This window comes from Dromiciops gliroides, chromosome 4 (genome assembly GCF_019393635.1).
Source record: "Dromiciops gliroides isolate mDroGli1 chromosome 4, mDroGli1.pri, whole genome shotgun sequence".
NCBI classification, from domain to species: domain Eukaryota; kingdom Metazoa; phylum Chordata; class Mammalia; order Microbiotheria; family Microbiotheriidae; genus Dromiciops; species Dromiciops gliroides.
Genome location: NC_057864.1, coordinates 3,151,478 through 3,169,923, shown reverse-complemented (window position 1 = coordinate 3,169,923; position 18,446 = coordinate 3,151,478). Strand labels below are relative to the sequence as shown.

At 40.2% G+C, this 18,446-nt stretch overlaps 1 protein-coding gene across 1 annotated transcript in view; it reads right to left on the bottom strand.

The window, feature by feature from the left end:
- Positions 1–18,446, bottom strand: part of SLC44A5 (solute carrier family 44 member 5) — a 349,369-nt gene that overhangs the window by 13,146 nt on the left and 317,777 nt on the right. Inside the window, exons 14-18 of the mRNA XM_044005170.1 lie at positions 16,692–16,779; positions 15,520–15,782; positions 13,683–13,777; positions 3,952–4,055; positions 1,784–1,857 (exon numbers count right to left, since the gene is read on the bottom strand). Coding sequence (XP_043861105.1) covers positions 1,784–1,857; positions 3,952–4,055; positions 13,683–13,777; positions 15,520–15,782; positions 16,692–16,779 — 624 coding nt within the window. The remainder of the gene's footprint in view (positions 1–1,783; positions 1,858–3,951; positions 4,056–13,682; positions 13,778–15,519; positions 15,783–16,691; positions 16,780–18,446) is intronic.

Here is an 18,446-nt window from a genome sequence, read left to right as displayed (position 1 = left end):
TGACTTGCAAGTGAATTGGATTTATTTATTTTTTAATAAAAGTATTTTATTATTTTCCAGTTACATGTAGAGATAGTTTTCAGCATTTGTTTATATAAGATTTCCAATTTCAAATTTTTCTCCCTCCCTCCCCTCCCTCCCCCCCCTCCCCTAGACAGCAGGCAATCTGATATAGGTTATATATATATATGAGTGAATTGGATTTAAGTGAAGCAGGGCTATGCAACACCATCAGCTTCCCTCTCTCCTCCAGAGTAGTGACAAGACATAGGTCAGGATGGCTGGAGATGGCCCAGGATTCAGTGGAAGACCAAGGTCTTTCTTAGGTCTCAGCTTGTTTGAGACAACACCCATTCAGTGATTTAAGGATAAGCAGGAATTGAGGCAAAAGATGGCCAACTAGCCATCAAAACTGAACAATGAACAAGTGAGGTTTGGGCTGGGACCTATTCTTGGTCAATCAGTGAGAGTCGGGGTGATTTGGGTTTAAAGGCGTAGTCAAGTAGCTCCATTTGAACCCCAATGGGCTTTATCAAAGCCTGGTTTTCCAGAGCTATGTTTCAAGAAATCATAACCCCAAACTATCCTGTGGCAGTGAGAATGGAGAAGAGGGGGTGATTGCAAGAGATATTGCGATAGGACTTGGGAACTAATTGTGTAAGATAGAGAGGAGTAGGAGAGGTCAAAGATCACTTCCAAGGTTTCCAACATGGGCAATGGCAGGGTTGCTTGTACCACAGACAGAGAGGGAAAAACATAAGCTTCCTTTTGTACATGTTATATTTGAAATGTCTGTGGGTCATCCAGATTGTAGAGTTCTTGAGGCAAGCTACTGTGTATGCATTTTCCAAGGTGGTATCATGAATAGAATGCCAGACTTAAGAGTCAAGAAAACCTGAGTTAAAATCCTGCCTTGGGGCAGCTAGGTGGTGCAGTAGATAGAGCACCGGCCCTGGAGTCAGGAGTACCTGAGTTCAAATCCTGTCTCAGACACTTACTAGCTGTGTGACCCTGGGCAAGTCACATAACCCCAATTGCCTCACTAAAAAAAAAAAAAAAGAAGAAGAAGAAATCCTGCCTCAGACATTGATGTATCTATGTGACCCTGAGCAAGTCATGGCATCTCTCTCAGCCTTAGTTTTTCCACTTGTAAAAGGGGAATAATGATAGCACCTACTTCCCAGGACTATCGTGAGAATCAAATGAGATCAAATGTATAAAGTGGTTAGCAAACTTTCAAACATCATATAAATGTTGTAATACTGCACGGAAGGCTGGGGGTGAGAGTCTGATTTCCCTGAGTCAGAAATTCCAAGAGCAGAGACCATCTTACTTAAGTCAGAATCTTCTCTAGGACCTAGTAGTGCCTCCTGCAGAAGCTGAGCTCAACCAGTCTTTGTGGACTAATGGAATGACTGTGTCCATCAGCAAACAACAATCAGTTGACCAAGGAGCATTTTCAAGGGCTTCTTATATGTGGGCCAGCCATCAAGCTAAGTCCTGGAGATTCAAAGGAAGGCAAAGATGGTCCCTGCCCAAAAGAAGCTTATATTCTAGTGAGGAAGACAACATGTAAGCAACTAGGTACACATGCACACGATTTATATACAGAGTAGGTAGAGGGAAATCCCCCATGAGAAGCGTTACTGGTTAAGGAAGAAAGCCACTCCAACACATGTATGATGTGTGCACCTGTGCCTAGGATATAGCAGGTGCTTTAGAAATGCCTGTTGCCTGAATGACTGACTGTAAGAGCTCACCAGCATCAAAGCTGACTACTGACCTCACCACATTTCTCATCACAAGCATGAAGGCATCCCGAGCTGCGGTGCAGAAGTTTTCTCCATAGATCGCGATCTGCCAAAGAACCAAACAAACCAAATGAGGTGATATGCTGGAGTCCGCAATGCCCTCGGAAGAGCAGAGGTGAGACTGAGTGCAGGAGAGCATGCTCTCCCCATCAGTAACGCCCACCTCCCCACTTCCTTCTTGGTGGAAATCCATGGTTTGGGGTGGGGGGAGTCCTGAGGGTCAGCGGGTGTTCCTGAAGATAGGATTTGTTCATTTACTGCCAACAATACTGCTGGTGGCCACAAAGGCTCCATGTTCTATGCAAATGATAGATAGAAATCCAGAGCAGGGCTTTTTTTGTTTTTGTTGTTTTTGGTTTTTTGCAGGGCAATGAAGGTTAAGTGACTTGCCCAGGGTCACACAGCTAGTTAAGTGTCAAGTGTCTGAGGCTGGATTTGAACTCAGGTCCTCCTGAATCCAGGGCCGGTGCTTTACCACTGCACCAACCAGCTGCCCTTGGAGCAGGGCTTTTGAATCCTCTTTGTGTTAGATCTGCTTTGAAGGGGGGTGGGGCTTATCGAAACCTTCTCAAAATCATGTGCTTAAAAGCAGAGAGTCAAATACACCAGATAACAAAGGGTTTCAAGAAATTTTTAAAAACCGAAACCAACCAAGTTCATGGACCCCAGAGAGATTTGGAAAACCATAGATTTAGAGTTTGAAGGGACCTTAGAGGTCATTTTAATTCAATGTACACATATTAGGGCAAAAACTGAGGCTCAGCTCAGAGTGGTCACAAAATGCTGAGCCAGGGTCTGAAACCTCATTCTGACACTTATTTACCTGTTTATCCTTGGTTAGGTCACTTTAACCTTGATCAGCCTTCATTTCCTCATTTGTAAAATCAGGGGGTTTGATGAGATATCCTTTAAGGTTCCTTCTGGTTTTAAATCTATGCTGTTAGGATCCTCTCTGTGCCTCATTTTTCTTGTCTGTTCAATGAGGATCTTGGGCTATGTCAGTTCTGAGATTTCTTCCACATCCCCATCAATATCCCCTGATCCTGGGTATCTGGGGGCTCTAATTTCAGCCCTGCTCTAGCTACACTTCCATCAAAGTAGAGAACTATAGAGAGAAGTCAAGCTACTTCCCCAAAGCATGTAAATCATGTCTTAGAGATTTTGTGTCTTAAAATCCTTCTTTGGATAAGGTTTTTGTCTATATTTGTACTTCTTACACATATTTACAATTGTAACTATGCCATAGCTGGTGGTACGGTAGAATGAGCACTGGGCCTGGAGTCAGGAAGATATGAGATCAAATCCAGCCTTAGTTCCTTCCTAGCAAGCACTGAACCTCTTTTTGGCTCAGTTTCCTCAACCATAAAATGGAGATAATAGCAGGACCCACCTCAGGGTTGTTGTGTGGATGAAAAGAGATAATATTGTAAAAGTGCTTAGCACAGGGACTGGCACCTTGTGGATGCTTAGTAAAAGCTTATTCCCTTCCCTGCTGTTCCCTAATGGGAGAAAATTCTGTATTTCAGTCAGAGTTTAATGAGAATAAAGATGTATTTTCCCCTATCCCAAATCCATCTGAAATCTCTCCAGGGAACACGGTTGTTAGGTAAGATGCCCAGGTGTAGATAATCAGCTCTATGGTCTGTTTAGCTCTGCACATGGGGACCTGAAGTAAGTGAAATATTTCATCAGGACCAATTATGGTTGGGGAGGGGAGTGAAGAGGGAGAATTCTGAGATAAATCACACTCTGGTTTGGTTTTTTGCCAATTTCCAAGGTATTAATGGTCATACTGAAAATGTAACAATTACCTCATGGAAGTTGGTTTGAGCTGGCTCCAGCATACACCTGGCACATATACATCTGTGTATATACATACACACACACATAAAATATCAGTTTTGACACAGATAAAAATGCCATATAGCCTTGCTCTTGGAAGGATGGTTACTGAAATCACTATTGAACCAAACTAAGTAAATAAATACTTGACTCTTGTGTGATATTCTTAAATCATAGGATCCCCATGGGATTCAAAGCAATAGTACTAATGGAGGTCCTTGCAATACAAATGCCATTATCCCCATGGCTCTAGATTGCTAATGATGGATCCCCACACCGAACAAAGCCAACTACCTACCATTATGTAGGCATTTCTGTTTATAAACTTGAGGACTTTTTCCAAACACCAGAAACAGCACTGGAGGCAGCATAGAATGAACTTAGCATATGGACTTTCATTATCTGTTGGAGGGCAAAACCAAAATCCATTAGCTATTTGTAGCTAAATTCTGGGCATTTAAACATCTAGGTAGATACAGAAAAATCAGCCTCGATAGAAGACACAAGTGGCAGACATACTCTGAATGAATATTATATATATATATATACATATATATATATATATATATGGAGAGAGAGAGGGGGGGGGATACATGTGTGGCAAAGAGAATCCAGCAAGAAGAGAAATTTCCATTGTTTTCCAAAGGAGAGCTGGCCTTTGAACCAGGATGACCTGAGTTCAAGTCTTACTTCTGACGTTTCCTGCTGTGGAATCCTGAGCAAGCCTCCTAAGCACTTCATGTACCAACATAAGCCCACCTTCAGCCATCGGTCTCACCAACATCCTCTGTTTTCAAACAATGACAAGTCACAAAATGGCCTCTGTCTTCCCTGTATCCCTTCCACTTCATCAATGACAGGAGCAGATTGATGGAAAAGGAGAAAATGCCAAGAATCTCACAATTTAAACTATTAAAATATTAATTTAATTTTGGAGACTCCAGGTATGACTTTAGTCTAATGACTAAGTGGACACATACCAGCAGGAAGGAACCACATTCATAGACATTTTTGCTCCATGGGAAATCAGAAAAATGATATTTAAAAAACAAAAAGAAAAGAACTTATAGCTAAACGAAAGGGCACGTCTCAGGTTTAGCCCAGAGGGGTGAATAATGGAGTTGAAAGATAGGTTTCATCAAGCAACCAAATGCAACAAGAAACAATTTTTGGATTATTTTATGAACTTGCTTTGCAGAGTTTACAAAGAAAACAAGTCATTTTTTGCCTTTAAAAATGATGATTCAGGGGCAGTTGGTAGCACAGTAGATAGAGCACTGGCCCTGGAGTCAGGAGGACCTGAGTTCAAATCTGGCCTCAGACACTTGACACTTGCTAGCTGTGTGACCCTGGGCAAGTCACTTAACCTCAATTGCCTCACCAAAAAAAAATTAATAAATAAAAATGACGATTCGCTCTGGGATGCCTCTGGAGGGGAGCAGAAAGAGAGAAGTGGGACTGTGCTAGTGGGGATGTGAATTCACAAACGTGACACCCCCTGCCCTCAAGTAGCTTACATTCTATTTATGTGAGCATGACATGATCAAATCAAAAAACATACGTTATATACAAAATAATCCACAGCAAAGCTCAAAATGAGAAAGGGATCCCAGTGAGAACAGGGACTGTGTTTACTTTTGTATATTCGCATGCCTTTTCACACAGTAATCCTTTATTAAATCCTTATTGAGGGAGAGCCAAGATGGTGAAGAAGAGGCTGTGACTCCCGCAAGCCCCCAATAAACCCATCTACTCATTCCCAAATACTGCCATAAAAAACCAAGAAGGAGCCTAACTCATATAAGAACAAAGTGAGACTATTTTCCAGTCAAAGACAGCAATTGGGATCACCTGCTGATCAGGCTGAGAGAGGAGCTCAGCACACGCTGTCCGGGACCCAGCCAGGAACAGACCACACCTTCAGCACCTTGGAGTCTTCTGCACCAGCGGCTTCTTCTGAGGCTCGGCTCGCGGACCAATGAGGGGGTTTAGCAGTTGGCCGGGGTGAAGTGGCTGCAGTCTCTGCTGGAGTTGGGATGAACTGCCCTGGTTCTGAACCAGTGGGCCAAATAGAGTGATGATGGCCCAGTGGGGGAGGGGCATACTAAGCTTCCAACCATAGAGAATCAGATTTCAGTGGGCCAAATAGAGTGATGATGGCCCAGTGGGGGAGGGGCATACTAAGCTTCCAACCATAGAGAATCAGATTTCAATTAGACATCTGTTTCTGGGTTGAGATGAGTATGCAAAAAAGACAGTGGACAATACACAGCTTTTTTTGGGGGGGGGTGAATTAGAACAGAATATATGCTCACAAGAAGATAATAACAAAGTCAAAGCTCCAACATCCAAAGCTTCCAAGAAAAATATGTATTGGTCTTAGGCCATGGAAGTGCTCAAAAGGGACTTTGAAGAGAAAGTAGGAGAGATAGAAGGAAGATTTAGAGAGGTGGAGGAAAGAATGGAAAGAGAAATGAGAGCAACACAGGAGAGTCATGAGAAAAAAGTCAACAGCTTAAAAAGCCCAATGGGAAAGGAGATACAAAAGCTCTCTGAAGAAAATAATTGCCTAAGAAATAGGATTGAACAAATGGAAGCTAGTGACTTTATGAAAAACCAAGACACAGTAAAGTAATCCAAATGAATAAAAAAAATAGAGGGCAATATGAAACATCTCCTTGGAAAAACAGCTGACCTGGGAAAATTGATCCAGGGTAGATAATTTGAAAATCATTGGGCTACCTGAAAACCATGACCAAAATAAAAATTTTGGCATTAACTTCCAAGAGATTATCAGGGAAAATTGTCCTGATATTCTAGAAGCAGAAGCTAAAATAGAAATTGAAAGAATCCACCCATCACCTCCTGAAAGAGATCCCGAAGGGAAAACTTCCAGGAATATTATAGCCAAATTCCAGAGATCCCAGGTCAAGGAGAAAATATTGCAAGCAGCTAGAAAAAAGGAATTCAAATACTGTGGAGCTACAGTTAGGATAACACAAGATGTAGCAGCATCTACCTTAAAGGACCAGAGGGTATGGACTATGATATTCCAGAGGGCAAAGGAACTGGGACTACAGTCCCAAAATACCTACCCAGCAAAACTGAGTGAACAGATGCTTCCAACTGACTCCTAATGACCATGGTAAGACTAAGGACATACCTGTATGCTCCCTCTGTGGCATAGGCGCTTTGTCTGGGAGACAGGAGAAGGGGAAATTACACATTGGCCTCATTACTAGTTGTGTGATTACAAATTGCATAAATTTTCTATGCTTCAATATAGGCAAAATTGGATTGTGTCTACATTTTAAAGACTACCTCGAATTAATTTCATGGAAATAAATGAAACATCTTTGAAATTTTTTCAAATGCTTAGAAGAGAGACCCTATAATTCTCATACAAATGATAACACTATACTCTCCCTTCTTGAGTCAGATTCAACTCATGTTTACATGTTATTTCCACAGCCTCCTAATTGACCTTCCTGTCTCAAGGCTCTCCCTACTCCAGTCCACTAGATACTATTGCCAAAGTAATCTTCCTTAAGTACAGCCCTGACCATGTCACTCTTTTAGGTAGCTCTGTGGTTCAGTGTATGGAGCTCTAGGCTCTGGAGTAGGAAGACCTAGGTTCAAATCGGATCTGTATAACGTGGCTGGGTCTGAGGTCAGATGCAGGGAGCCACCATTTTGTATAGAGGAAAAGAATAGGAGGAGACTTCTTTCTTTCTTCCTCCTTTCCTCTCTCTCTCTCTCTCTCTCTCTCTCTCTCCCTTCCTCCCTCCCTCCCTCCCACCCTCTCCTTCTGACAGAGAGAGAGAGAGAAGGAAAACTGCAGTGAAGTTAAGATTATTTGATTACTATGATTGGTAAAACCAAGTAGAAGAAAGTAAGAGAAGTGACCTGGGATCAGAATATGCAAGAAACAAGAAAGTTGTGGCTTTGGGTCTGTATTTTTCTCTGCTACTTTTGTAAAGTGTGATGAATTACCCCCCAAAATCCCCTCAGGCAAAGCCTTGAAGAATTAGAGCCTTGTTGAAAGCTTTGGAGAAGTTGTTGGTTCCCCAAAGAGAAACCTGCAGGGGAGGCTTTTAGCCTTGTGTTCAAAGCCTTGGAGAATGACAATTCTCCAAGGAGAGCTATGGGATTATTTCCAGGGGAAGGTTGGTTTTTCCTTTAAGCAGGGCCACTGGCTTATGGCAGGTGGGGGAAAGGGTGATGATTTCATTTTTTGTAATGATTTTTTTTCTTTTTTTGGGGGGAGGCAGGTCAATGAGGGTTAAGTGACTTGCCCAGGGTCACACAGTTATGTAATGACTTCTTAAACTGTGTGTGTGTGTGTGTGTGTGTGTGTGTGTGTATGTGTGTAAGGGGGGAAGGGGGAGACAGAGACAGAGACACACAGTCAGACAGCACGACCTCCGGATACATCTAGTAAGGCAGTAAAGGCAAAGTAACATTTACTATTGGCAACACTGTCTCCCAGCCCTTGGCTTGTCTGGGTGAATGAATATTAATATTAAAATGAATATTAATAGTAAAAGAAGTGCCAAGTATCTCATGGGGAAGCTTGCACATGACTTTGGTCCATCCCTGGTACTATGCCTTCATTTTTCTATTTCTATAAAATACCTGGCCTGGCCTGAGGGCAGATGCAGGGATCCAACATTTTGTCCTTCTGGTATCTAGGACAACTGGCCTCTTGTGGGGAAGTTCCCCAATTAACCCAAATAAAACCTAATAATAACCAAGCTAGCATGGGCCCCTCTTGCTTGGGTATCTGGCATTCTCTCAGAAGGTCTGCCATCCTACAATTGGAATAATCAGCAGGATAGTTTGCCCCTTACAGATCATGTGTTCTTACATGTGCTATAGAAATGCTAACCTTTGTAATTATTAATGATCATTTATCACTCAATGGTATCCCTTTTGCCTAAAGCATCACATATAAATTCCCCTATTTTGACTTTTAAAGCCCTTCACATCCTGGTCCCAATCTCCTTTTATACCTAATTGGACATTACTCTCTCTTCCATATTCTATGACCCAGCTAGGCTTTTTCTTGTTTTCTCCTATAAGGCACTCTACCTCCATGCCTGTGCATTAGCCATCCCTTATGCTTTGGATGCACTGCCTCCTAACTTCCACCTCACTAAATCCCTAACTTTCTGTTAAGACTTAGCTAAAACAGGGTAGAGTCAAGATGGCAGAGTGAAAGGCAACATTTTTTTTTCTTAGTGCCTCCAAAATAGTATAGAAAGTACACCAGATTGAAGCCAACAGCAAATCACAGTGACTCATATTCCAGGCCAGTGGAGCTTAGGAGAATTGACAGAGAGGTATGGGAACAGTGGGGTTGGAATTGGTCAGGAGTGCAGGAAAAGTGTGCTATCTGGTAGCTCTGTTGCTCATTACCCAGTCATGGGGTAAAATTCTAGAGTGCAGAGGAGTGGTCCTAAGGAAGCAGGGACCCTACCTGTTCAAGGAACAAGTTCCTAAGAGCAAAAGGAGGGAGGGACTCAGTTCTAACCTTTAATTATGCACATAAGCTTGCAGTGGAATAAACAAAGGCAGGAAGGAGATCAAAACCAAGGGGGAACCAGCAGTTCAGTCACTCTGAAACTACAGAACCTTCCAGCAGGCTAATAGTGATTGGATTCAGTAGCAATCTATGAAATGTCAACACACAGGCCAACAGACTCAAACCTAGGTCAGGAATTTGCAGGGCTCAAGCAGTGAAAAGACCTCTCCTCAGGTCACACAACTTTAAAAACACCAAAAACTTACAGTCTACCCCCAACCCAGAGCTGTGAAAACAGTAAGACATAAAAAGACAGAAACTCAGGATAGATGTCCAGACATCCCTCTCCCTGAGAAGTGAGCAGAGCCTACATAAAATCCAAAGACAAGAAACAGGATGGAAAAATGAATAAACAACGACAAAAAAACACCACAAAGGGTTATTATGGTGACAGAAAAACTTAAGATATAAACAGAAGATAATTACTTGAAAACATCTACAAGCAAAGCCTCAAAGGAAAATACAGATTAGACACAAGTCAAATTAATTCCTATAATAATTAGAGAAAAGCATAAAGAGAAAATAACTTTAATAATCAAATAAGAATGGTAGAGGAAAAATTGGGGAAAGAAATAAGAAGTATGTAAGAAAATTAAGAAAAGAGAATAATCAGCTTGCAAAAGACACAAAACAATACTGAAGAAAATAACTCTTGGCTAAGTAGAATCAAATGACTCTATGGTATGCCAAGAAACAAAAATAAAAGAAAATGTGAAATATCTCAAAACAATTGAAGTGAAAATTGAATGAAAATAACTAATCAGGAAAATAGAAAAAGGAGAGGTAATTTAAGAATCATTAAATTACCTGAAAGGCCTGAACAACAACAAAAAGCCTATATATCACATTGTAAGAAATTATAAAAGAAACCTGGAAACATATCTTAAAAACAGTAGACAGGGGGCAGCTAGGTGGCACAGTGGATAGAGCACCGGCCCTGGAGTCAGGAGTACCTGAATTCAAATCCGGCCTCAGACACTTAACACATACTTACTAGCTGTGTGACCCTGGGCAAGTCACTTAACCCCGAATTGCCTCACTTAAAAAAAAAAACAACAGTAGGCAAAGTAGAAATTAAAAGAATCCACCAGTCATCTACTGAAATAATTCCAAAATGAAAATTCTCAGGAATTTTATAATAGACATAATTCAGAACTCCCAAGTCAAGAAGAAAATACAAGTAATCATAAAGAAAGAATTCAAGTACTGTGGAGACACAGTGAGGATCACACATGTAGCAGCTCCCACTAGAAAGGAAAGGAAGGCTTAGAATATGATATTCCCAAAAGATGATTACAACCAAGAATAACCTACCCAGCAAAAACTGAGCACAACCCTACAAGAGGGAAAATTGATATTTAATGAAATAGAGAATTCTCAAGCATTCTTTAGGAACCAATAACTGAATAAAAAAAATTGACATTCAAACATAAAACTCAAGAGAAACATAAAAATGTAAATATGAAAGAGCAATAAAAATGTGCTAAACAGGATTGACATGATTATTATTAATCATCACCAGGGTTCTTAGAAGGAGTCTAATATGATAGAGTGCCTGGGTGTGATTCTATTAGGGCATAGTGATCTCAAAGAATGGAAAGGTGAGAAAGAGGGATGTACTAGGAGAGGGGGAAAGGGGAGATAGAATGGGGGAAATGATTTCACATAAATGGGGCACATAAGGAAGAATTTATGTGATGGAGGAGAACATAGGTTGGAGTAAGCAACATATTACTTCCATTCTCCTCTGAAACAGTTTAAGGATGGAAAAACATACATACTCACAGATTGGTACAGAAATTCTGCTTACCCAACAGGGAAATGGCAGGAGGGAAAAGGGTTAAATAAAGGGAGGAAAGGATCAAAAAGAGGGTAAATTAAGAGAGGCATTGGTCAGAAGCAAAAGAGACTCTTGATGAGGAAACAGGATTTAAAAAAGAAAGATAAATATAAAAGAATAGGATAGAGGGAAACACGTAGTTTGTAATCATAATCATGAATAGGATAAACTCACCAACAAAATGGAATAGGATAGAATGGATTAGAAACCTGATTCTAGCAATATGTTTACGAGAAATACATTTGAAACAGAAAGATACACACAGAGCTAAAATAACAGGCTGGAACGAAATCTATTATGTTGCAGCTGAAGTAAAAAAATGCAAATAACTAAAACATGCATTAAAATATCTGGGAATGAACCTCCCAAGGCACACAAAATACTTGGAGATTCAATTACAAAGTGCTCTTTAAAGAAATGAAGAATAGCTTAAATAGCTGGAGTAATTTTCAATGGTCATGGCTTGACCATACCAATATGATAAAAATGATACTACTACCAAATTAATTTATTTTTAATGCTATATCAATCAAATTATCAAGGGGATGCTTTACAAAATTTGATTACAAAATTCATTTGGAAAAATAAAAGATCTAGAATATGAAATGAATAGAAAAGAAATTAGGAAAAGAGGTGGAAATGAAGGGGGGTAGCACTTCCAGAATTCAAGTTCTATTATAAAGCAGTAATCATTAAAACCATTTCATATGGATAAAGAATAGAGAGATAGATCAATGTAACAGACTAGTCAAGGGAGATTTGGGAAGAATAGCACTCAAAAACCCAATGTTTGATAAAATAGAAAACAAATTACCTGAGGAAAAACTGCCTATTTGGTAAAAAACAACAACAAACAAACAAAAAAAAACTTCTGGGGAAACTCAAAAGCAGTCAGAGAGAAATAAGGCTAATACCAATATATTACACCACATCCATAATACATTTTAAATGCATATGTTACCCTAATATTAAAGATCCTACTAAGAAAAATCGAGAAGAGAAGTAGATAATGTTCTCACAGCTATAGGTAGGAGGTATATTCTTAACCAAATAAAAACCAGGCAATTTTAAAAGATTACATAGAAACTTTGAGTACTTGAAACTGAAAAGTGTCTGAATAGACAATATTAACACATTTAGGATAAAAAGGGAGAGGGAAGTGTCAAGTGAGGAAAAAATATTCGTATCAGATTTCTCTGATAAGGATTTGATATCCAAGATATATAAACAATAACTATAAAGCTAACAGCTATTCCCCAATAGATAATAAATAAATCAAATGCACATATCAAAGGATATGAATAAATGGTTCTCAAATGAAGAACTGTAAGGCATTCACCATAGCATGAAAAATGTTCCAAATCATTAAAAATGCAATGAGAAATGCAAATCAAAACAATTTGATATCACCCTGAGGTTTGCAAATTGGCAAAAATGGCAAGAGTTTGTTGGAGGGCCTATGAGAAGATAGAGACATTGTTGGTGGAGCTGTGAAATGGTACTACCCCACTGGAAAGGAATTTGGAATTATGTAAATTAAGTATCTAAAATATCCATATCCTTTGAATCAGATACTTCATTAATGGGCTTAAATCCCATTATATATCCCAAAATATTTATAGCAGTACTTTCTGTGTTAGTGACAAATTGGAAACAAAGAAGATACCTATTAACTGGGCAATAGGTAAACAAATTGGGTAATGAATGCTATATTACTGTGCTATAAGGAATGATGTGTGTGATGAATATAGAAAAGCATGGAAACATCTATAAGAACTAGTGCAAAGTGAAGTAAGCAGAATCAAGAAAACAACATACACAGTTTCAACATCAATGAAAATGGAAAGAATGGGCACACATACAAAAATCAAAAGTGAATGTAACAAAATTATAAAGATTAAGCAGCACTTGATTGTGTAGACATGAGAGGAGACCCTCAACTCAGCCCCTTGCAGAGGTGGGAGGTTAATAGGGATTACATGTTGCACATGTTTGGGTACTTTTTTCAATCAGTTCTGCTGATCTTTTTCTTTCTAAAAATACAATTGGACATATTGGCTGGTTCTTGGAAAGGGAGAGGGAAGGATCTATGAGATGCACTTATCAGGTAAGAAATAGAAAATATCAATACAAATTTGAAAATAAAAAGAGAGTTCAAGAAACCCCTTATATATGAAATCTTTCTAACCCCCCACCCTCCAAATGCTCATGCGCTACCTTTTAAAATTTCTATTTATTCACTTTGTATCCCTTCAGCATGTATGTATGCATGTATTTGTCTTCCCAATTGGAATGTAAGCTCCTTCAGAGTAGGGATTGCTTTATTTTCTGATTTGTGTGCCTGCCATATAGTAAGCACTGAATGCATATTTAGTTGATTCATTGATCCATGCTGTTTCTCCTTTAATAGAATGTAAACTATTTGAGAATAGGACTATTTCCCTTATTTTCCCCAGTGCCTAATATAGTCTTTTGTAATACTCAATGCTTAATATTTTAATTAAAATTGAATAACAATAATATAGTGATGATAAGAATGAGATAATGATGGTGGTAATAGCCAATGAAGGGTAGCATTATTCAGTAATGACTTCTGGAATCTTACCTTTAAGTCTGTGGTCTAAGTACTCCAGTATAACTCTAAGAGTTTGGACAATTGAAAGAATTAACGAACCAAATGCCAGGGAGCCTGTGTGATATCTGGTAAAAAGAGAAAACCAAACAAGAAAGTGAAGGTATTTTTACCAGTAAGACAAAGAAGGATTTAGAAGGCATTTCTTCTACACTTAGGACAAACCGTCTCATTAAACTCTTTCCACAATAGGGTTTATAGAAAAAGGCTCTTGAACAATTTTACTCAGGTCAACGTAGCCATAGAGGCAGTGAGCATAGAGCACAGAGAGATAATCTTGAAGCCAGAAAGAGTTGAGTTCAAATCCTGCCTTTGCTATTTACTAGTTGGGTACCTTGGGTGTGGCACTTAACCTTTGTGTGTCTCAGAACATTCCCTAGGACTTAACTAACAAATCAGAAGTGGGCTGCAATCTGCCTCAGCAGAGGTAGTTCCTATATTTGGAATTTAATACATGGGTTAACTGATAGATATATAATGTGTTCATATAGAGGAGGTAGTTGTGTTCAGTCAGTCATGTTTGACTCTTCATGTCCCCATGGACCATACTGTCTATAATGTTTTCTTGTCAAAGATACAGACATAGTTTGCCATTTCCTTCTCCAGTAGATTAAGTCAAATAGAGGTTAAGTAACTTTCCCAAGGTGTTCATATGGACTATTTGTGTCCAACCTTTGGTAGAGCCCAAATTGAGCTCATATTAGTCTGATCAGCCATAGCTGGACACACTGTACTGAGACCCCTACATAGGATGTCATTTTGCTCCTCTTCAAGCATGAAGGAAAAGAACCAACCAAGCTAAACAGAGATTAAGTGATTTGCCCAGAGTAATACAGCTAATAAATGTGTGAGGCTGGATTTGAGGTCATGTCTTCCTGACTCCAGCTCTGGTTCTCTAGCTACTGAGTCATATAGCTGCCTCCTATGTAGAGGAGGAGTCCCTACTTTTTGCACAGTAGGCAAAAAGAATTTCATCATTTATACATACTTGAGATAAGTATATATGTATATATATATGTGCATATATATATATATACATATATATATACACTTACATACATACTAGGGGTAAGTGCATGGGAAGGCATCGTGCTGTGCAGGTACAATGCAAGGGGCATCTGTTCAAGGAGTTAAAGGATCTCATTTCAAACCCTATATCTAATGCTTACTCTGTGTGTGACCTTGGGAAAATAATTTTGCATGCCTGTATGCCTCAGTTTCCTTACCTGTAAAGGGAAGGAAGTGGACTAAGTGGCTCCTAGAGCCCCTTTAAATTTATGACCCTATGATATTTTACTTCATGAATGAAGATGGCAAGAACCCACCATAAGCAAGAGAGGAAGTTTGAGCTATTCTGATAATGAGAATTATCCTGAGCAATCTTGGTCTCTACCTTGGTCTCTCCCTTTTTACTAATGGTATTTAGAAGGGTGACTAGCCAAGGTTATGGACACTATTTGTGGCCAAAACAAAGCTTATGTATCATCAGGGCACATCAAATTCATATCATTGGCAAGGGGCACTATTTTAGAGTGAATAGGGCACTGGAACTATCATCAGGAATACTTAGGTTTGCATTCCTCCTCAGACACTTATTTACTCACTTGCTATGTGACTCTGGGTTAGTGATTCAGTCCTCTGTGTCTCAGTTTTCTCTTCAGTAAAATGACAGGACTAGACTCAAATAGGTCTCTATGTCTCTTTCAAGCTCTAAGTCTAATGACTGTCTAAGCCAATGTTCTTTAACACTCGTTACTAGCCAACCAAGCACCCCCAAGAAGTCAGCCATCAGCAGCAGCACCAGTCTTACCGGAGGGCACGTCCAAATGAAGTACAGATTGGATGTAAGGGAATGTCCTGAGGTTTCCGGAAGGCCCAGTAATAAGAAGCGAAGGCACCCGCAAGGGTGCACTGACCCAGGGCAATGGAGAAATTCACCAGCCAGAGGAAGACAAATCCATTGAAGAGTTGGAAAATCACGACATACTGGTAGAAAAACGATTTCCCCCCATAGAAAGCAAAGCTACAGTGAGCACCGGGACATTCCTTGCTTACGTTGGTAGACTGGAAAGTCTGCACATATATAAAGAGAGTAACAATATCAGCCACCATCTGGTGCATAAAGGAGGTTGGTCTTTACCACCCTAGCCTCCTCTCTCATCTTCATCCCCTCTCTTGTTCTTCCTCCCAGGTTCTATCTCACCCTGTTGCTTGTGTCTATTTTCAGTAAGCTTCAAAATATTCTATCTTGTGCTGGAGGTTCAGTTCAGTCATTTACCAAGGGATATTTCTCAGCATTTGTCCATCCTGCCCCCATCACCCTTCTACACTGATTGATTTTTCATTTATAAGTTTCGTCATACCACAAGCCCCTGGGAACTGTTGCCAAGATAGGCAAAATCCTGCTCAAATAGAAACAGAAAAAGGCATTTTTGTCTAGGACAAGTGCCACAAAACATATCCATGACAGATAGTATGAATGGGGATGGGGTATTAGATTGTGAGGATGGGCAGATTGCCAACCTGGGACACTGTTGTGAGGCCTTTTCTGGGATACCAGCACATGCTCCTCCCTGCCCACTATCTGGTAGCTTCCTATTTTAACTAATTATTATTGCTAACTAGGTCTGAACGTTATTGTTTCTTTGCCATTAAAAGATCATAAATACTATCAGGTGTGACCCTGGGAAAAGTACCAGTTGCCTCACCTTAGTTATGGTTTTGCTCTCAACTACACACCATCTCAGGCCACCTTTATGCCCACCTTCTTTGCTTTAATAGCTTGCTACCTAGCGCCTCTGATCCTGAGTCCATAGTGGGTGGATTTCCTGGAGGATTGATTGAATGGGATAGGAGAGCTGCAGAACTTCATCCAGTACAATTTCATGGGAAGGTTTCCTGACTCACCTCTCTTCTCTACCACCTGGCCAGGGCCTGCTATCACATGGGCCCTTACTATATGCCTGCTGATTGGCTGATTACCTTCGGGTCACAGGTCTCATTTGCATGTTTGCAGTTAGTTTTAACAGTCAGGACTTTATATACAGCTTCCCCTGATGTAGCCAAGAAACTGAGAGGAAATTGTTAAGGAGAAGAGGCAACAATGTGAATTTAAAACAAACAGCACACCCTCCCCCAACACACAAACCATTAAGGGAGAGTTGGAGAGGTCCTGGTATCTATTGGGAAAGAGAAGAAAGACACTCCATAGCCCAGATGAGCAGAGTCAACCATAAAGTTAAAATGATCTTCAGCAGAGGTGCAACTAGTCATTCCTATAATTAACATAAATCTCATAAATTCATCTTGCCAGTAAACTTTTAAGACAAATTCAGTTGAGGAAAGGGATCAAAGTGAGCGAGACAGAGAAAGAGACAGAGAGAGAGACAGAGAGAGGGGGGAGGGAGACAGAGAGAGAGAGAGGAGAGACAGACAGACAGAGATAGAGAGACAGAGACAGACAGAGAGAAGAGAGAGAGAGAGAGAGAGAGAGAGAGAGAGAGAGAGAGAGAGGGAGAGAGAGAGAGAGGGAGGAGAGGAGAGATCAGACAAGAGTACACAGCCTTTGTCGGGGGAGGGACTCCATAACATCATCCCATGGAGGAGGGAGACATGGGAGACATGGGAGACATGGGATAAGTTGTTATGCTTCAATCTCTCTGCCTATTTAAGGACCAGCTGGAGTCGTGGATAGAGTTCTGAATTTAAAGTCAAGAAGATCCAAATTTGAACCCTACCTGCGGTACTAAATTGTTGTATGACCCTAGACAGGTCCTATTACCTGCCTAAGCCCCAGTTTTCTCATTTATAAAATGAGAACATTGGAGATCCCTTCTCACTCTAATCCTATGCATCCATCTAAATCTACTAAATTTTAGTGCTCTGAAGAAAAGCTCTTATCACCCGATTCTTGTGAGAACTCTAAGCTCCTTTCCACTAATATTTATTAAATCCCTTCTTGTGGAAAGCACCGGAGAGGATGTGAAGATGGTGGCGGTTGTGGTGGTGATGACACATTCCCTGACTTCAAGGAATTGAATTCTACTCAAATAGGGAGGGAGGACAGTATTATATAGCCAAGGGTATTACAAGGCAAAAAGCAAGGGGTTCAAAGAAGAATTAGAAAATCTGAGGAGAGAGGAGATTTTGAAGTCTCCTGAGTAGCTTTCCTCAAAAAGAGAATATCAAAGCTGGCTGTTTCCAGGCTAGCAACATCACACATCATAAACTTCTCAGAGACTCTTTACAGGGGCAATCTAGTAAAGAAGAAATACTCCTTCTGAGAGCTTTGCAATAAGATGCAAGTATTTGGGGGCTCTCCATGTTCATTCCAGACCTAGTTTCCATGATTTTCCTTTGGTCATTATATCCAACCTCTTGTTAATCTTTGTTATTTCTTTTTTAGCATTTCTTTTTGGTTATGACTTGTCATTCCACAGGTATAGGAAGTTCCCTCTACTAGTGAGGATTGTCAGCTCTTTTGCAAGCTATAGACTCAAGGAGCTGCTCAGGGCACTGAAAGGTGAGATCATTTGTTCAGGATTACATAGTATTGCATGTCTTAGGCAGGATTTGAACCCACATCTTCCTGACTCTGAGGTTAGTATGAGGTCTTCTGCTCTACTCTACATAACTTTTTGTCAATGTTTATGGAAAACAAAACCCCTTCATTCTCTGAAGATTGTCCTAGGCTGCTCCAGCATGGCAGACACTGGATACATAGCCATGGGCACTTTT